Source organism: Nicotiana tabacum, chromosome 12 (assembly GCF_000715075.1).
Source record: "Nicotiana tabacum cultivar K326 chromosome 12, ASM71507v2, whole genome shotgun sequence".
Classification (NCBI taxonomy): domain Eukaryota; kingdom Viridiplantae; phylum Streptophyta; class Magnoliopsida; order Solanales; family Solanaceae; genus Nicotiana; species Nicotiana tabacum.
The window spans coordinates 114918160-114933951 of NC_134091.1; the positions used below are offsets into that span (position 1 = coordinate 114918160).

The following is a 15792-nucleotide window of genomic DNA, read 5'->3' on the forward strand; positions in this document are numbered from 1 at the left end:
GTTCCAAAAGGAAAAACCCTTTACAACCCACACAACAATTACATTAATGTTCCTAATAACTGACTCTGCACTCATTGTGGTAACACTGGACATTTCAAGAAAACATGTAAAGCCAGATTCCAGTCCCAGCAGAAAAATAAAGTTTTTGCTGAAAGAGTAACTACTGCAAAAAAACCCTACTCCCACATATAACAAACGTGTATTGCCTGTTTGGACAAAAAGAACTTTGATTCACCCAATTCCTCATTACAAGGGACCCAAACTTGTTTGGGTTCCTAAGTCTAACCCTTGATTTCCTTGTGCAGGGAGCCATGAAAAGGAGCAGCCAACAATGGTAAATGGATAGTAGCTGCTCAAAGCACATGAATGGAAGTACAAATGATCTCCTTTCACTCAAAGCCCTGCAAGGAGGGAGTGTATCCTTTGGAAATCGCAAAAAGGGATACATTATGGGAGTTGGAAGGATTGAGAAGTCTCTTACTCACTCAATTGAAAATGTGTACTACGTGAAAGGGTTGAAGTACAGCTTGCTAAGTGTCTCCCAAATCTGTGACAAGGGAAATAAGGTGGAATTTGTGTCAAAAATATGCACGGTCAGAAATCTTGTGACTGGTGAAGTGGTTTTGGTGGCCAAAAGATACAAAAATATCTATGTTGCTGATTTTGAATCTCTGCAAAATGGAGATCTCAGTTGTCTGAGTGATGTAGATGATGATGTTGAACTATGGCATCGAAGATTGGGTCATGCAAGCTTTATGTTGCTAAACAAGTTGGTCAAGAAGGACCTGGTTCGTGGCCTGCCCAACTCATACTTCAAGAATCACAAAGTGTGTGATGCATGTGTAAAAGGAAAGCAAGTCCGATCTTTGTTCAAGAACAAAAAGGAAGTCAGTACCTCAAGGCCACTTGATCTCCTTCATATGGATCTATGTGGACCTATGAGAATGCCAAGTAGAGGAGGAAAGAAGTACATCTTTGTTATTATGGATGACTATTCCAGATTCACCCGGACTCTGTTACTCAGATCCAAAGATGAAATATTTGAAGTAATTGTTGCATTTGTAAAAAAGATCCAAGTGAAGATGAGCCATAATGTTGTGAGTATAAGATCTGATCATGGTATAGAATTAGACAATGCAAAGTTCGACGAGTTCTGTGCTGAAAATGGTATAAGTCATAATTTTTCAGCTCCAAGAACACCTCAACAAAACGGTGTCGTAGAGAGGAAAATAGGACTCTTGAAGACATGGCTAGGACAATGTTGATTGATAGTGGTGTTGCAAAAGGTTTCTGGGCAGAGGCAGTCAACACTGCATGCTACTTAGTGAACAGGTGCATGATCAGGTCCCTCCTTAACAAAATCCCGTATGAACTGCTGAATGGGAGAAAACCTAAGCTAACACACTTGAGGACATTTGGTTGCAAATGCTTTGTTCTTAACAATGGTAAGGAACCTCTGGGAAAGTTTGATGCCAAGAGTGACGAAGGAATATTTCTTGGATATTCATCACAAAGCAAAGCCTACAAGGTATACAACAAAAGACCTCAATGTGTTGAGGAAAGCATACAAGTGATCTTTGATGAAGCACAACACCCTCTTGGAAAAGCTGCACATGATAAGGCTGATTAAGATGGAGAGTTATCAAATGTCCCTGGTGAAGTTATTGACATGGCAAATGGAAAGGCCGATATGATGAGCCAGGTCAAGGATTCAAATGACAATGGCACAGCTGAATCTCTAGCTGACATAGAGGAACCCGGTTCCTCAATCACAACAACTAAAGCTGAAAACAGAGTTATTGATGCAGTTTAAGGGACCCCACATGCAGAGAGAGAATAATATTCAGAAATACATGGACCATCCCACAACGAGGTTCAAGTATCTAACTGGAAACATAAAAGTTCACATCCTCTGGAAAATATGATCACTCCTCTTGATTCAGGAATTTAAACCAGATCAAAGGAAAGAAACGCGCTTGCCTTCTCAGCTTTTCTCTCTCAAATTGAGCCCAAGAAGATCAAGGAAGCATTAAAAGATGTTGATTAGATTACAGCTATGCAAGAAGAACTCCATCAATTTGAGAGGAACAGTGTATGGCACCTGGTTTCACGACCTGCTGACAGAGCTGTTATAGGAACTAGGTGGGTATTCAGAAACAAACTTGATGAGTTTCGAAACACAACTAGAAACAAGGCAAGGCTGGTAGTTCAAGGTTACAATCAGGAAGAAGGGATTGACTATGATGAAACATCTACTCCGGGTGCTCGAATGGAGGCAATCAGAATCCTTATTGCCTTTGCGTCTCATATGGAATTCAAATTGTTCCAAATGGATGTCAAAAGTGCATTTCTAAATGGCTTTCTAAAAGAAGAAGTCTTGGTCAAGCAACCTCATGGATTTGAGAATCATGAACATCCTGAGCATGTTTTTAAACTTTACAAGGCATTATATGGGCTAAAGTAGACTCCTCGTGCTTGGTATGAAAGGTTGTCCAAATTTCTTCTAGAAAATAGCTTTACAAGAGGAAAAATTAACACCTTATTTCAGAAGAAATGAGGGAAGAAGCTGCTCATTGTGCAAGTTTATGTTGATGACATCATCTTGGAGCAACAAACGATTCATTGTGTGAGGAATTTTCAAAACTCATGGGAAGTGAGTTTGAGATGAGCATGATGGGGGAATTGAATTTCTTCTTGGGTCTACAAGTCAAGCAAACTCCTAGGGGCACAATGATAAGTCAGTAAAAGTACATCAAAGAGCTTCTGAAGAGATTTGAAATGGAGAGTTCAAAGATCATTAAACACCTATTGCCACTGCCACTCGCCTGGATATGGAAGAACCTGGTTCTCATGTAAACGAGACTATGTATAGAGGCATTATTGGGTCACTTATGTATCTCATAGTAAGTAGACCAGACATTATTTTTAGTGTGGGACTTTGTGCCAGGTTTCAGTCCAATCTAAAGGAGTCTCATCTAAAGGCTGCAAAGAGAATTCTGAGGTATCTCAAAGGAACGCAGGACCTGGTTCTCTACTATCCCTCAAGAGATAACTTTGACTTAATAGGGTATGCTGATGCTGACTATGCTGGTTATATGGTGGATAGGAAAAGCACTTCTGGTATGGCACATTTTCTGGGTTTTGTGTTTAATCTCATGGGGCACAAGAAAACAAAACTCAGTGGCCCTTTCAACTGTTGAAGCTGAGTATGTGGCAGCTGCCTCTTGTTGTGCTCAACTGTTATGGATCAAGCAGCAGTTAGAAGATTTCGGTGTGTTTTCTGATTGTGTGCCCTTACTATGTGACAACACTAGTGCTCTCAACATGGCAAAAAATCCAGTTCAACATAAGAGAACAAAGTATATTGATGTGCGGCATCACTTCCTCAGAGACAAATATTGAGAAAGGGCTCATCTGCATGAAGTTTTGCAGCACAGAAGATCAAATTGCAGATATCTTCACCAAAGCACTAAGCAGAGAGCACTTTGAAGAGAATCGCTAGGCACTAGGGTTGATGAAATCTAGCTAGGGACCTGGTCCCTCGATGATTGGCTATGAAAGAAATGTACAGGTAAAATAGCTAAAAAATGTTTTCTAGTAAAGTAGACACGCATGACGATTACAGAGCAAACAAGTAGCCAATAATATCGCATTTCAGTCAAAAGGATGAAGTTCACATTTACAAAATCTATCAGGGAACCTGGTTCCTTTGACACAGATTAGTAGTTTCTATGTACTCTCATCCGCATCTTTTTAACGGCTGAAATCATGCCACGTCATTAAAATGTCAATCTTTCATCTCCCTCTCTTTTTGGAACTCAAGCGCCCTACCCGTTATGAAACAACCCATCTACCCAACTTGATACCCGTTCCTAACCAGTCCCTCACCCCTCTTAAATAACCTCTCTCACGGTCACTATCATAAATGTTCACATCAAAGCCAAAAACTCCCTTTTTCTTCAAACAAAACACTCACTTCTTCCATCAAACTCTCACTATCCTCCACCATGTCTGAAAATCTAGAGACTCAGACTGTTCCAAGCATCATCCCCACTGTGTCTTCACCCATTGAAACCCCAGTGCTAGAGCCTACAATCCCTACACCATCAAGTCCAAAACCTAAGCTAGAGTCACAACCACCTACTGGTTCCTCTCCAACTCAGTCGAATATTGGCTCTCATAGGAGTCGCAAAACCTCGACTTCCAAGAAATTTGTGGCAGCAACCTCTCCTTATGTCTCGTCGAAAAAAATGGTAGAAGCAGATACAGTGGCGGAAAAATACAATCAGGAAATTCTAGTCGATCAGTGGAAAAATGTTCTTAGATGCAAGGGTTGGGTTGTAACAGTGATGAATTGGCAAATACTACCTCAGGTCTTGATTTGAATGTCGCTGAGTCTATAGGTAATCCTCTTCATATGTCTTCTGAGTTTGCTTTGGGTTTACAAGAACAAGAGGCCATAGAGAATATGTTGTCAATCGCTGCTGAGAGCTGTGTAGTTGGTGAGTATGAAGGTGTGTTTGAAACAAATGGGTCTAACAGGGAACTGGTGCCTGTCAAAAATCTGGCACCAGACAGTACTACTAGGGAACTTCCTGAGGGACTTGATCCCTCCACGCAAGAGGAACACTATGCTCCTACTTGGTATGAAACTCTCTGTTCTTCTAAAGAACCCCAGGTCAGTACTGATCCCGCTCCCTCTCCTCATTTCTATGTTGAGCCATTGGCCATTGTTCCTCCCGGGATAAGATCTCTGTCTGAGGAGGAAAACGAAGGGAGTGAAGATGACTATGACAATGTGGATTTTGTGCGCTTCATCAGGGCTAGGAGTAGACAGGAAACTCCCCAAGAGTCAACTTCTAAGAGAGCTACCACTAGGTTTCAGAAGAAGGAAGCTCTTGAGTCAATTCTTAGGAAAAGCAAAGAAAAACAGAAGAAAAGGATATTGGTGAAGGATGGGAAGATTGTAAATGAGAAGGTCGTGCCTCCAGCACCAGTTGTCGATATTGATGATGAGGTGGATGAGGAACCTAGTTCCTTAGTTCGTAAGTCCTCAAAGCAACTTACAATTCCAACGTCCAAGAAAGAGTCATTTGTAAGTGGGATGGGCTTGAGCAATGTTGAGGGTGAAAAATCTGATGCGAAAGCAGTTGCCCAGTCTGGGCAGAGAGAGACTGAAGAGTTGGTTGAACAAGTGTCTGAGAAAAGGGTGTCTGAGAAATCTGTTGAGAAAAGAAAAAGTGCAAGACAATCAGTGAAAAGGAAGGTTGGTGCCAGTAAGGAACCTAGTTCCTCTAAGAAGGCCAAGGTTGGTCCAACCTAGGATGCTGGAAGGGAAAAATTGAGAAACCAAAAGGTGCTATGGGGCCGTACATTTTCCCCTGATATTCTGGATATGTCAGGTATGCGCCAATTGGTGGAGATCTGTGAATTCCAACAGTGGACATATCTGTTCATAAGTGACAATCCCAAGGTATATGAGGCAGAAGTGCATAGTTTCTATGATGACTTCTTCACAGTTGAGGATGATAACATTTGTCTGAAAGTGAACGGTGTTGATTTTGTGATGGACACCATTGTACTGGGACCCATTTTAGGCGTTCCCACTGATGGGATGTCCTCCATTGAGGGGGTCTGCTCTAAAAATTTCTGAAATGCCATTGTGAAGGATAAGGCAGTGCAACAAGGGGAACGGGTACACAAGAAGGCCCTCCTTCCAGTGTACCAACTGTTATTCGAAATGGTGAACAAAGTTCTGCTCCCACGTGCTGAAAGACGCTCCATTACATCATGACCGAACTTGGTTCTCATGGAAGCATTGGATGGATACACCACTATAAACCTGCCTGGTCTTATGATAGAGCACATGAAGAAAGTGGCAGAGTTCAAGGATGGTAATCATGGGTTGCCTTACGGGTTTCTCCTCACTAAAGTGTTTGAATTCTACAAGGTTCCCTTGGGATAGGCTAAAGTAGGAATTAGCAAGCAATCTTTCTCCAAAAGCACCCTTGAAGAGTGTGAATGCATTGATAGGAGTGGAGGGGTTGGCAGCAATTCGACCATTTCTCAGCTAATCAACACTCAAAATAGTGCCACTGAAGAAATAAGGAAGCTGAAGGCTCGGAATGCCATTCTCGAAGGTCAGCTCAGTCAGGCCCAGGAAGCATCTGGATCCAGTAGTGCCCAAAGCACAGAGGTTGCCCGCTTGACAAAGGAAAATGTTGATCTCAGGAAACAGGTTGAGGACCTAAAGGAAAGGTTGCTAAACGAGCAAGGGTCTCGAAATGCTCGCATGGACATCCTTCTTAGAACCCTTGCCTCTTCTTCAGCCTCCAGTTCTCCCCCTTCTCGTGCTCCTTACTAGTCGTTCTGTGCCCAGTGTCTAGTTCTTCGTGTTTGTCCTCTCTTTCCTTTTATTATGCTTCGGTGATGTTTATGACTGGTATCTTTTTTTTTGTTTTATTTTGTGGATGTTGTTGCAATAATGGAACTGCTCCCTATTTTATTTCCAAAAACTTAATGATATTTCGTCCTTTTGGTTGTACAGATCTTGCTCATTTACTCTGTTCTCTATTATGTTGTGTGCACACATGTGGCATGAGTTAAATATGCTAGACTTCATTTTGCTTATTGCTTGCTATTAATATTTTTATGATGCCAAAAGGGGAAAGTTTAAATTGAGGGGGAATAACAGGATCAGGGGAATTCTGGTTCTTAGGGGGGAACCTCAAATTATAAGTTTGTCATCATCAAAAAAGGGAAAATTAATAGGATGCATGCATAGGATATATGCATTCTTGTTGTATTTTGATGATCTAACAAACTTAATAATAAGAACCAGATAAGGAACATGATACACATCCCCAAGTACGTGAGAATAATAAGTCTCAAACTGGAGATGTAAATCAACTCTTCAGAAGTCAAAGAAACAACAAGGGGAACAGATGGACACCAATTCTCCTGGTGACCGTGCCAGTTAACTTCCCAACAGCTGTAAAGTTGCTGCCTGCACATGTAACAGTACAAAATAGTGCAGCTGTCAACTTCATTGGGAATACTCTTGTACCAAACATGCTTGCATCATTCAAGTGATGTCATCAATGTTATATTAACATTAAACCAAAGGCAAAACATCACTTGAGCATTGAAGAATCCATCTAGCATGCTCTCAAGTTTGTGCATCAATCCAGCAATCGATTCTCAAGTGCTTCAAGAACAAAGAACAACATAACAAGGACCAGTTCCCAGCATTGAGTCATTACATGTCCTTAGTTGTGTTGCACCTTTGTTTAAGTTCTTTACTTGTAATTTCTACTCAGCTTAGTTAGAAGCAATTGTGTAGAAAATTTTTGTTAAATCATAAACTATGTGTTTGTGTCTTGGCTAGAGTTAGTCGAGTTGTAAGTCTTTGTAATAGAGTTATTATAAAGTGGCTTGTAATAGAGTTGTTACAAGTTAGTGATGGATTAAAAGGTTAATTCCTAGGTTATAATAGGGGCTAATCTAAAGTTTACTCAGTAGTGAAGTTGAAATCCTACAAGGATAGGTCTTGGTTTTTAATCCCGCGAGCTGGGAGTTTTTTACGTAAAATTCCATTGTGTCATTTACTTACTGCTGTGTGCATGCGTTCTGTGGGAACTTATAGAGAACCTGGTTCTCTACATAGTTTGGTGGGCCCTTAGTTTCTAGCACTAACTCTTTTCCTATTTGTTGATGCAGGCAAAGTCCAAACAGAGTTATGAATATGAAAATTGTGAGGACTGAGATATAAAGACAGCAATAATACTACTGATGATGTTTTAAGTCAAAAAAATGCTAGCTATGTAACAGAAGTAATATAAAATAGAGATGAGGGAATATTACTCTGTTTAATTGTATTATTGAGTTAAAATATGCTTCTTAACTTTGTATATGTCTATTAGTTGTCTGATTATGTCTCTCTTGTTGTCATATTTTACAATTTAATTAAGTGCCCTGAGTCATATTAGTATTTGATAATTTTGTACTGCCTTTTTCTTGTCTTGTTGGCTTTGGATTTTATTTCTAATAGGATCATTTTTCCTTGTATTTGTTCAGGGATTGAAGCTAGAATTATGTACCACAGATAGAGTGGGTATGTTATCTGATCACTTTTCTCATTACTTCCCTTTGTTGTTGTAATAAGTGTTGTCATTATTGTAGTACTCCTCATTGTTGTTGTTATTGTTGTCGTTATTATTGTAAGTGTTACCATCATTGTAGTACTGATGCTGCTGGTTGTTACTGAAAAAGTTGTCGCCATTATAAAACTGTTGTTGTTGTTGTTGGTTGTTGCGCTTAGTACTATAATCGCTGACATTATTGCTTTCTATATATATTTGTTGCTGCTTTTGATCTCACAGGCCGGCTAGAATGTAGGTTGTATTGGGTAGAATAGATATAACTCGTGACTGATCTTTCCTTTTTATTGCAATTGATTATCTTCTATTCATCATCTGTGATGTCAATATGAACCCGAACCCAAATGAAGTTGCTGATATCAAATATGTTGTCGTTGATTATCTTCTATTCAGACTTGTCGTCAACAACTTTTTGTTCAAGTGGTGGGACCATGTTGAGAAGGGAACTCTCCCGGGAGTTGCTGATATGAAAACCATTCATAAGTTGACTTAAAAGGAGCCAAACTTTTAATATGGTTGAACTAAAATATATTTTTCCTTTAAATCGATAAACTTGGCAGTAATATACTCAAGCTTTCCTTTTGTATCCCTATGTTTGTTGTCTCTGTGAGAAATGGAAATTTTGAATTGATCAGAACATAAGTAACTAGCTTCTTGCTTTGTGCTAGGGAAACTTTATGTTGTCCAAATTTTTCTGTATCATATGATTGACATTGCCATTTTAGTTTCCAATCTTGTCTTTCTTTTTCTAAATGTGGATGTTACAGAAGCGGCCAAAATCATACATTTGCGTAACAAAAGGCCAAAAATAATATATTACGTAGGCCATATAAGAGAATTACGACAAGTATGAAGCTCTGTTCGAGATCTCCGTAGGGTCCAAATATTATTCAATTTTTCTTCTTTTTAAGTCAATAAGTGGCAAGTGCAGAATAATGTTACCTTAAAGAACTTGCTATGGTCCAAATCCTTTCTAACACTTTAATAATGTTAAAAATTTATATTTTTATTCAATCAATTTGCATAGAAAGTGGAAAGGATAAAAGAAATTAAAAGCATATTGTAAAATAAAAAATAAAGAAAAAAAATAAAATAGAGCCTAGACGGGGCAGGGCTTAATAGGGCGGGGCGGGGCAGGGCAAAATTTTGACAAAAAGCTAAATGGGCAGGGCGGTGCGGATCAAAATTTTAGCGGGTCAAGGCTTGCCCCACCCCGCCCCGCCCTGCCCTATTTACATCCTAATAGAGGTTTTCAATAAGACTGCATCACATTCCTGTATATTTGATTATTTCAATTTGCAGGACAGGATCAAAGGCATGGGCGCATTTCCTGTTTTGCTATCTGTTTATCTGATTACTTGTTTTAATTTTAAATAAATGCGCTTCACTGTCATTTCATGGGTTTGTTACATGTCGAGTTTACTATCATGTGAAGTGATTTCTTTCTTGTAAACAATTCCATCTTTCAACTTCTGTTGTGGTTGTATTGCTTCGTTTCTTTCAGTATTTGTTTTTCTTCTTTTAAGCTTGGATACCAATGTCTTGTCGAAAGTAAACACATTATTTTATATGAATCTTATTTGGTGTGTGATCTCTGAGATAGATTCAAGTTATATTTTAATTATGAATCCATATGTTGTCCCAATCAGTGTTTTAAAAGGCGTGGGCGTAAGCCAAGGAGTTTTACATATGCATCAGCGATGCATAAGCCCGAGGCACGGGGCATAAGCCCCATATGTATTTAATTTTTAATAATTTATAAAATAATATAATTACAGTAAATATTTATAAACAAGTAAAATTGCATAAAAATGAAGAAAACTATAAATATGTGGAATATATATGTGTGTGTGTGCGCGCGCGCGCTTCATCCCCACAAAAAACTAGTCAAAACAATTTATTATACGCTACTTAGAAGCTCAAGTAACTTGAGTCGAAAAGAATAAAGTTTTCTACATGGAGGAACAAAAAGGATGACTAACCTGCAATTTGAACTTTGAACTTGCTGCTATAAAGGAGAATGGAGTTCTCTTTGTATTTGTAAAAAAAAAAATATTCGTTGTTTTTGGGAGATATTAACAGACTAGCGGAAAAGATAAAGAATTGGGAAAGACCATGAATTGGGGCTTTAATCAATAAAAAAGGTATTGACTTTTAAATTTAATACATTTCAATTCCTTTTTAAAACTTTTGAGTAATTACCAAGCTAATTTTTGAGAATTTGGGTATTATATGAAGGACTTATTCAACAATTTTGTTTTAATTTGAAAAAATCTTTAGGGCTTACGCCTCACTAAAAAAATGCGTCTCAAACGTCCGGGCGTACGCCCCAAACGCCCGGGCATACGTCCCGAATTGTTGGGCGTACGCCTCTTGAAACTTTCTCCCCACACTATCGCCTCGAGGTATTTTTGGTGCGCCTCGCCCCAGGACTCGCCCCGAAAATGCCTTTTAAAATACTGGTCTCAATTGTCCTAAAATTGATGAACCGACACCAAATGTATTATTGCGACAGTAATTTTTTTTAACATATATACGAGTTTAGACAAAACAGCGGAGAATTATTTGGATGACTTATTTTTTAATAGCCTGCTAATGATCTCTGAAAGGGGAAACAATAATTCTATGGTCAGATCTTTCCAAGTTCTGATGTTGTGCATGATTTTTGTTTCGGTAAATCCAGAAAGGAAAACTTTGTTTTTTTTAAGTTCACAGGTTCAACTGCTCTTCTTTATTAAGTAAGAAAACTACTTACTTCTTCCTTCCCAAATTATGTGACAGTGTTTGACTCAGTACGAAATTTAAAAATAAAGCAAGACTTTTAAAACTTGTGGTCTAAAATTAATCATAAATATTTATGTAAATCTCATTAATGTAAAGTAAAAAGTTTAAAGTTAAATTATTTCTAAACAAGAAAGTATAACATTCTTCTTGGGACAGAGGCAAAAAAAATGTATGACACATAAATTTGGACTGAGGGAGTACTATCTTTTAGAAAAATATTTTCCATGGAAAATATTTTTTCTTCTTACCAAACACACTCTTAGATTAATTAACTGTATTTTCTAAATCTGCATAAGCTAAATAAAATGTCCTGTCATACAAAACTAGGTTCTTTTTCCCTTCTCTTCTTTTGCTTCATGCTGCTTGCTTGGGGACCTCCCCCCCTCTGCCATTGAAACTTAGCAGGAGAATGTTGCCATAAACTCATACTTTAGATGGCATTAGCTATATCGTGGAATATTATGTTCTAAAATATACTTTAAAAATGGAAGAGCAACAAATTAAAGCACATTAACACTAAGGCGCGATTCAAATTAATGCCTCAACATCTATCATAACATGATACACAAAAACTAGTGAGGAAGAACACAAGTCTGAATTTTCAAAAAGATGAGAAGAAGAAGAAAGTTACATTACAAGAAACAGAAATGTCAGAGTCCTAGCCGCCTTGAACAGCCTTGGCCAAGCCAAAAGCAGCAGCAGATGCAACTGCTCCAATGAGTGCAGTTTGAAAAGCGCTCCTAAACGGCTTGTTTCCAGTAAAGTGACCTTTGGCGTATCCAAAGATTAGTAAGGCCAGCAAAGTTACCAACACAGAAGCGACAACAGCCTTTCTTGCGATTGGAATGAACATGTATGGGATCAGAGGGACTAGTCCTCCCAAGATGTAAGCAACGGCAATGGTAAACGCACTCTGCAGCGCTCTTCTTGGATCTGGCTTCTCTAAACCAAGTTCAAACCTGCCATTCAACATAAACTTATTACAGTTGGTCCGTGCCATGAAAAATCAAAATCGCAGACTTTATGTGATTAGAAAAAGGTAGATCTTATTATAAGCAAATCAAATAGAACGCCAAAACAACATCAACATATTCACCATTATGACAGATTAAATTTTTTATCCAATTCCATCAGGAAATGTATATAACTGAAAAGAAGAAAAAGATGATATTGGTGGCGACAATCTTCTAGCACAGACTTAAGGAGATTTCTAACGAAAAAAACTTGAAGCTTTAGACGACTTTACTGATTAAATTATCTTTTCGGATAGAAATTTACACCAGCCTGCATAGAAACCATTTAATTTTACACTCAGTTCTAAATGAAACTAGTGGCTATCATCATATTAACTTAATTATAGTACTTCTTACCATCTCAAGTAATTTCAGTTCAAACACTCTCACTATTGTTTAATTTGTTTGGTTTATTCAAAGCCTAAAGCCTCTCTGGAGCTATGATGATCAGAAAAAGCAGAAAGTTTAACTTATCCATCCTACTAGCTGAATAAAGTTGAAAAGCAGGACCAGAAAGAAGTGATCGGTCAGCTAAATACCAAACTAAATGGAGGGACCATAAAAGAAAAGCTAGAAACTATTCAAAGTGTTTGCTCCACTTTAAGTGGCCTGCCATTAAGTAGGTCGGGATAAGGTTCCCAAATCATGATTTCTTCTGTGGTCCAAAGTCAAATCTAAGATGGAACTTACATACTTCCATATCTCCTTCCTTCTCTAAGGCAATAACTACAACTACTACGCCTCAATCACAACCAAATTGGGGTCGGTTATATAAATCCTCACTGTCCATATCGCTCGATTTAAGCCCATCTCAGTCAAATATTATAAAAATCCTGCTATAAGGCAACACAAATAAAATTACATATTGAAACTTAGACTGCTGAAATCGTCAACTATCAATTAGACATTGCATGAATAAAACAACTATAACATGTATGGTAACAGAAAATCTCGACTTAGATGCATAATCAGCCAAATAGTAGGAAGAAAAAGAGAAAGTATTGATAAGACTCACTTCATCATAAAGTCAAGCCATGCCGGTGGGTTCTTCCTCAAAGCATTCACAACTGGTCCATATTCATGGGGCTGAATCCCATATTGTGACAAAATTTCTGCAATCTCCGCTGCTTCTGCAATTTATACCAAGATAACACAAGCTCTTTGTCAAACCAAGTAATTGTGCCAAATTTGCAAGTTAGAACATTTTAAAGCCTAGACATAATAACCTTTTCATTTCTTAAAAGTATTAGTTCCCTCATACACTAGTAACTAAACTTCAATCTATGTGTCATCCACGTATCCCTTCTTTCTTCCTTATATCTCCACCCATTACCAAATACAAAACTCTAGTCAGCATTATGAGGGACAGAGAGGTTAATGTCAATTTGGTACAAGTTATGTGCTTAAAAAGCTATACCATCCTGAATGTATGAAACGGATTCTTCTTTCCAAGGGGAGCCTTGGCATGACTGGTAAGTTGTTGCCATGTAATGAGGAGGTCACGGATTTCAGCCTTAGAAACAGCCTGTAAGGCTGCATACAATAGACCATTATGGTCCGGCCCTTTCTCGGACCCCTCTCCGCATAGCGGGTTGTCATTTAGTGGACGGTAAACAATGATGAAAATAACAACAACAAAAACAATAAACAAACACATTTTGAGAAAGTATAATAAATTAAATAGTCATCTCAAACTTTTAGAGTACTTAATATATAGATTTAGGTGACATGTATATAAAATAGAGTTTCTTTCCTATGCAACCACCTTTAAATGCCAGGGAAAAGAAACTCCCTTCAAATTAAACCTCAAAGATAGTTGTGCCATCACTAATGGACACACATTGCTTAGAATTGTGTCATTCAACACTCTCTCCGAATTTTTTTATTAAATGAATATAGGTACCTAATATTTTTAAAAACATATATACACACAGAACAACATTGAAAAATACTGTAAAGTAAACATCAGTTTGAGATGGATTAACACCGCTTGCACAAAATTATGTGTAAGTGAGTATGTGCCATGAGAAGTTATACCTGTATCTGGTACAGAAATGATCTCTTCTTCCTCCCTCTTAAGCTCTCTCATATAGTGATCAGCCTCACTCTTGGCAGCCAAGTAACTGTAAATTCACGTAAAAAGAATGAACCAATGATTAACATAAAACTTTAATCAAGTAAAAGGAAGCTATTCAAGTACTTGTACATCAACCAATCAACTAAAACTCAATACCACACCAGTAGACAAATTCTCTAAAATATAAATTCCATTAGGAGTCATGTAAAAACACATTTTTTAACTATGGTGGTGATGCGGGCACCTCGATCGGTTATTCTACCTAGCTTCCACCAGCACAAATATTGAATAATTCTACTCACCAAGTCTTAAACAAATGAGAAAAAATTATTTAGCGTTTTTGTCTCGGCTAAGACTTGAACCTGGTCTCTCATGATGTTCCCCACATTATTGACCGTTAGGCCTTAAACATGAACTTATTCTCTTGCTATTATTACTGCTCGTTACTATTACTTTCTTTTCATCTTTTCTTGAGATCTTTTCTTGAGCCGGGAGTCTTCTAAGTAGGGGTAAGGTTACCTCCCAAACCCGTCAGATTATACTCCTTTTTTTGTTGTTGTTGTTGTAGGCCTTAAACATGAAAAAACACATTTGTTACTATAAAGATTCATTATAATTCAACTACTTTAGACGGATTGTTAACCAATCACAACTCTCATCTTATATGAATTTTGAACCAACTACATGTAAACATAAATTTTTATTTTAAAAAAAAAAAGAAAAAGAAAAAGAAAAAAGAAAGTGGAGTAATAAAAGAATACGTACCCTCCAAGTCCCATGGAGATGGCACCAGCAGCAACCTCAGCAATACCAGCAGTAAGAATAATAGAGGAAGACGCATTTGCCCCTGATAGCCCCGCCGCCAATGCAAACGGCACCGTTAGTCCATCGGAGACTCCGATGATTATGTCCCGGACAATCTCGCCGGCGGTGAAATGTTTCTCCTTGTGTTGATCCAATAAAGATTTCTCAGATTCATGAGCCATGTTGATGCTGGTTGTTTTTACTTACTATATTCTAGTTTCTACTAAAATGAATCCGCAAAAAACCTGTTTAATTAATTTCCGTTGTGGTTCTTTTTCTTTGCTGTTGTTCTTGTATATATAGGGGAACAGAAGTGGAGGTGGAAGATGATCGTTTTACGTTTGGCCTTTTATGGAAGCAGGTAAGGTTCTGGTTTCATAATCAGACTGAGATTCTTGGGACAGAGAACTAATTTATAAGTATTTTATATAATTAAATATTTTACTAAAAATGCTTAGTGTTACCCAAAAAATAAAGAAAAAAAGATATATTTTGCACCGTTTCATGTGATATTTTGACCTCAAGAATATTGTAATATCTGGAATTAGATTAGTAAATCATGTGATATTTTTATGTAAATACTTATGATTGTATTTATTGGATTGATCCTAGTGTTAGTATATTTCTGTCACATATTCTATTAATCAATTTGATTCCAAAAATTTCTGATTCTTCCAAAAAAATTCTTGTCAAACGAAAAAAGATCTAAATATTACTTCTTCTCAATTTTGATTACTAGTTCTAAGATACATTTATAGCTTATGATCTATAAAATTCCAAAATAATGCTATTATGTTCCTGTTTATGGTTTGTCTCCTTTTATCCTTTTGTCTTTTTGTTTTCTTGAGTCGGGGTCTTTCAGAAAGTCTCTCTATTCCTTCGGGGTAGGGGTAAGATCTGCGTGCACACTACCCTCCTCAAACCCCATTAGTGAGATTTTTCTGGAGTGTTGTTG

The 15792-nt window shown here is 37.7% G+C and overlaps 2 protein-coding genes across 2 annotated transcripts; one reads left to right on the top strand and one right to left on the bottom strand.

The window, feature by feature from the left end:
- Window positions 1-338: 338 nt before the first annotated feature.
- Window positions 339-1630, top strand: LOC142167340 (uncharacterized). The gene is made up of 2 exons (XM_075227502.1): window positions 339-769; window positions 1189-1630. The coding sequence occupies exons 1-2, from the start codon at window positions 339-341 to the stop codon at window positions 1628-1630; spliced, it is 873 nt and encodes a 290-aa protein (XP_075083603.1).
- A 9823-nt stretch (window positions 1631-11453) lies between these two features.
- LOC107813633 (vacuolar iron transporter 1) lies at window positions 11454-15235 on the bottom strand. Its single transcript, XM_016638911.2, has 4 exons — window positions 14799-15235; window positions 13994-14079; window positions 12972-13086; window positions 11454-11902 (listed from the first exon to the last, which is right to left on the bottom strand). The coding sequence occupies exons 1-4, from the start codon at window positions 15017-15019 to the stop codon at window positions 11602-11604; spliced, it is 723 nt and encodes a 240-aa protein (XP_016494397.1). The 5' UTR covers window positions 15020-15235; the 3' UTR covers window positions 11454-11601.
- Window positions 15236-15792: the final 557 nt, after the last annotated feature.

Excerpts from the sequence above, each read along its gene's own strand:
- LOC107813633 (XM_016638911.2), bottom strand. The coding sequence starts at position 15,019 with ATGGCTCATGAATCTGAGAAATCTTTATTGGATCAACACAAGGAGAAA. Across the intron at positions 13,087-13,993 it reads CATTTCTGTACCAGATACAG|AAGCAGCGGAGATTGCAGAA; the intron begins GTATAACTTCTC and ends TATAAATTGCAG. Across the intron at positions 11,903-12,971 it reads TGGCTTGACTTTATGATGAA|GTTTGAACTTGGTTTAGAGA; the intron begins GTGAGTCTTATC and ends GTTGAATGGCAG.
- LOC142167340 (XM_075227502.1), top strand. The coding sequence starts at position 339 with ATGGATAGTAGCTGCTCAAAGCACATGAATGGAAGTACAAATGATCTC. Across the intron at positions 770-1,188 it reads AGCTTTATGTTGCTAAACAA|CTCCAAGAACACCTCAACAA; the intron begins GTTGGTCAAGAA and ends ATAATTTTTCAG.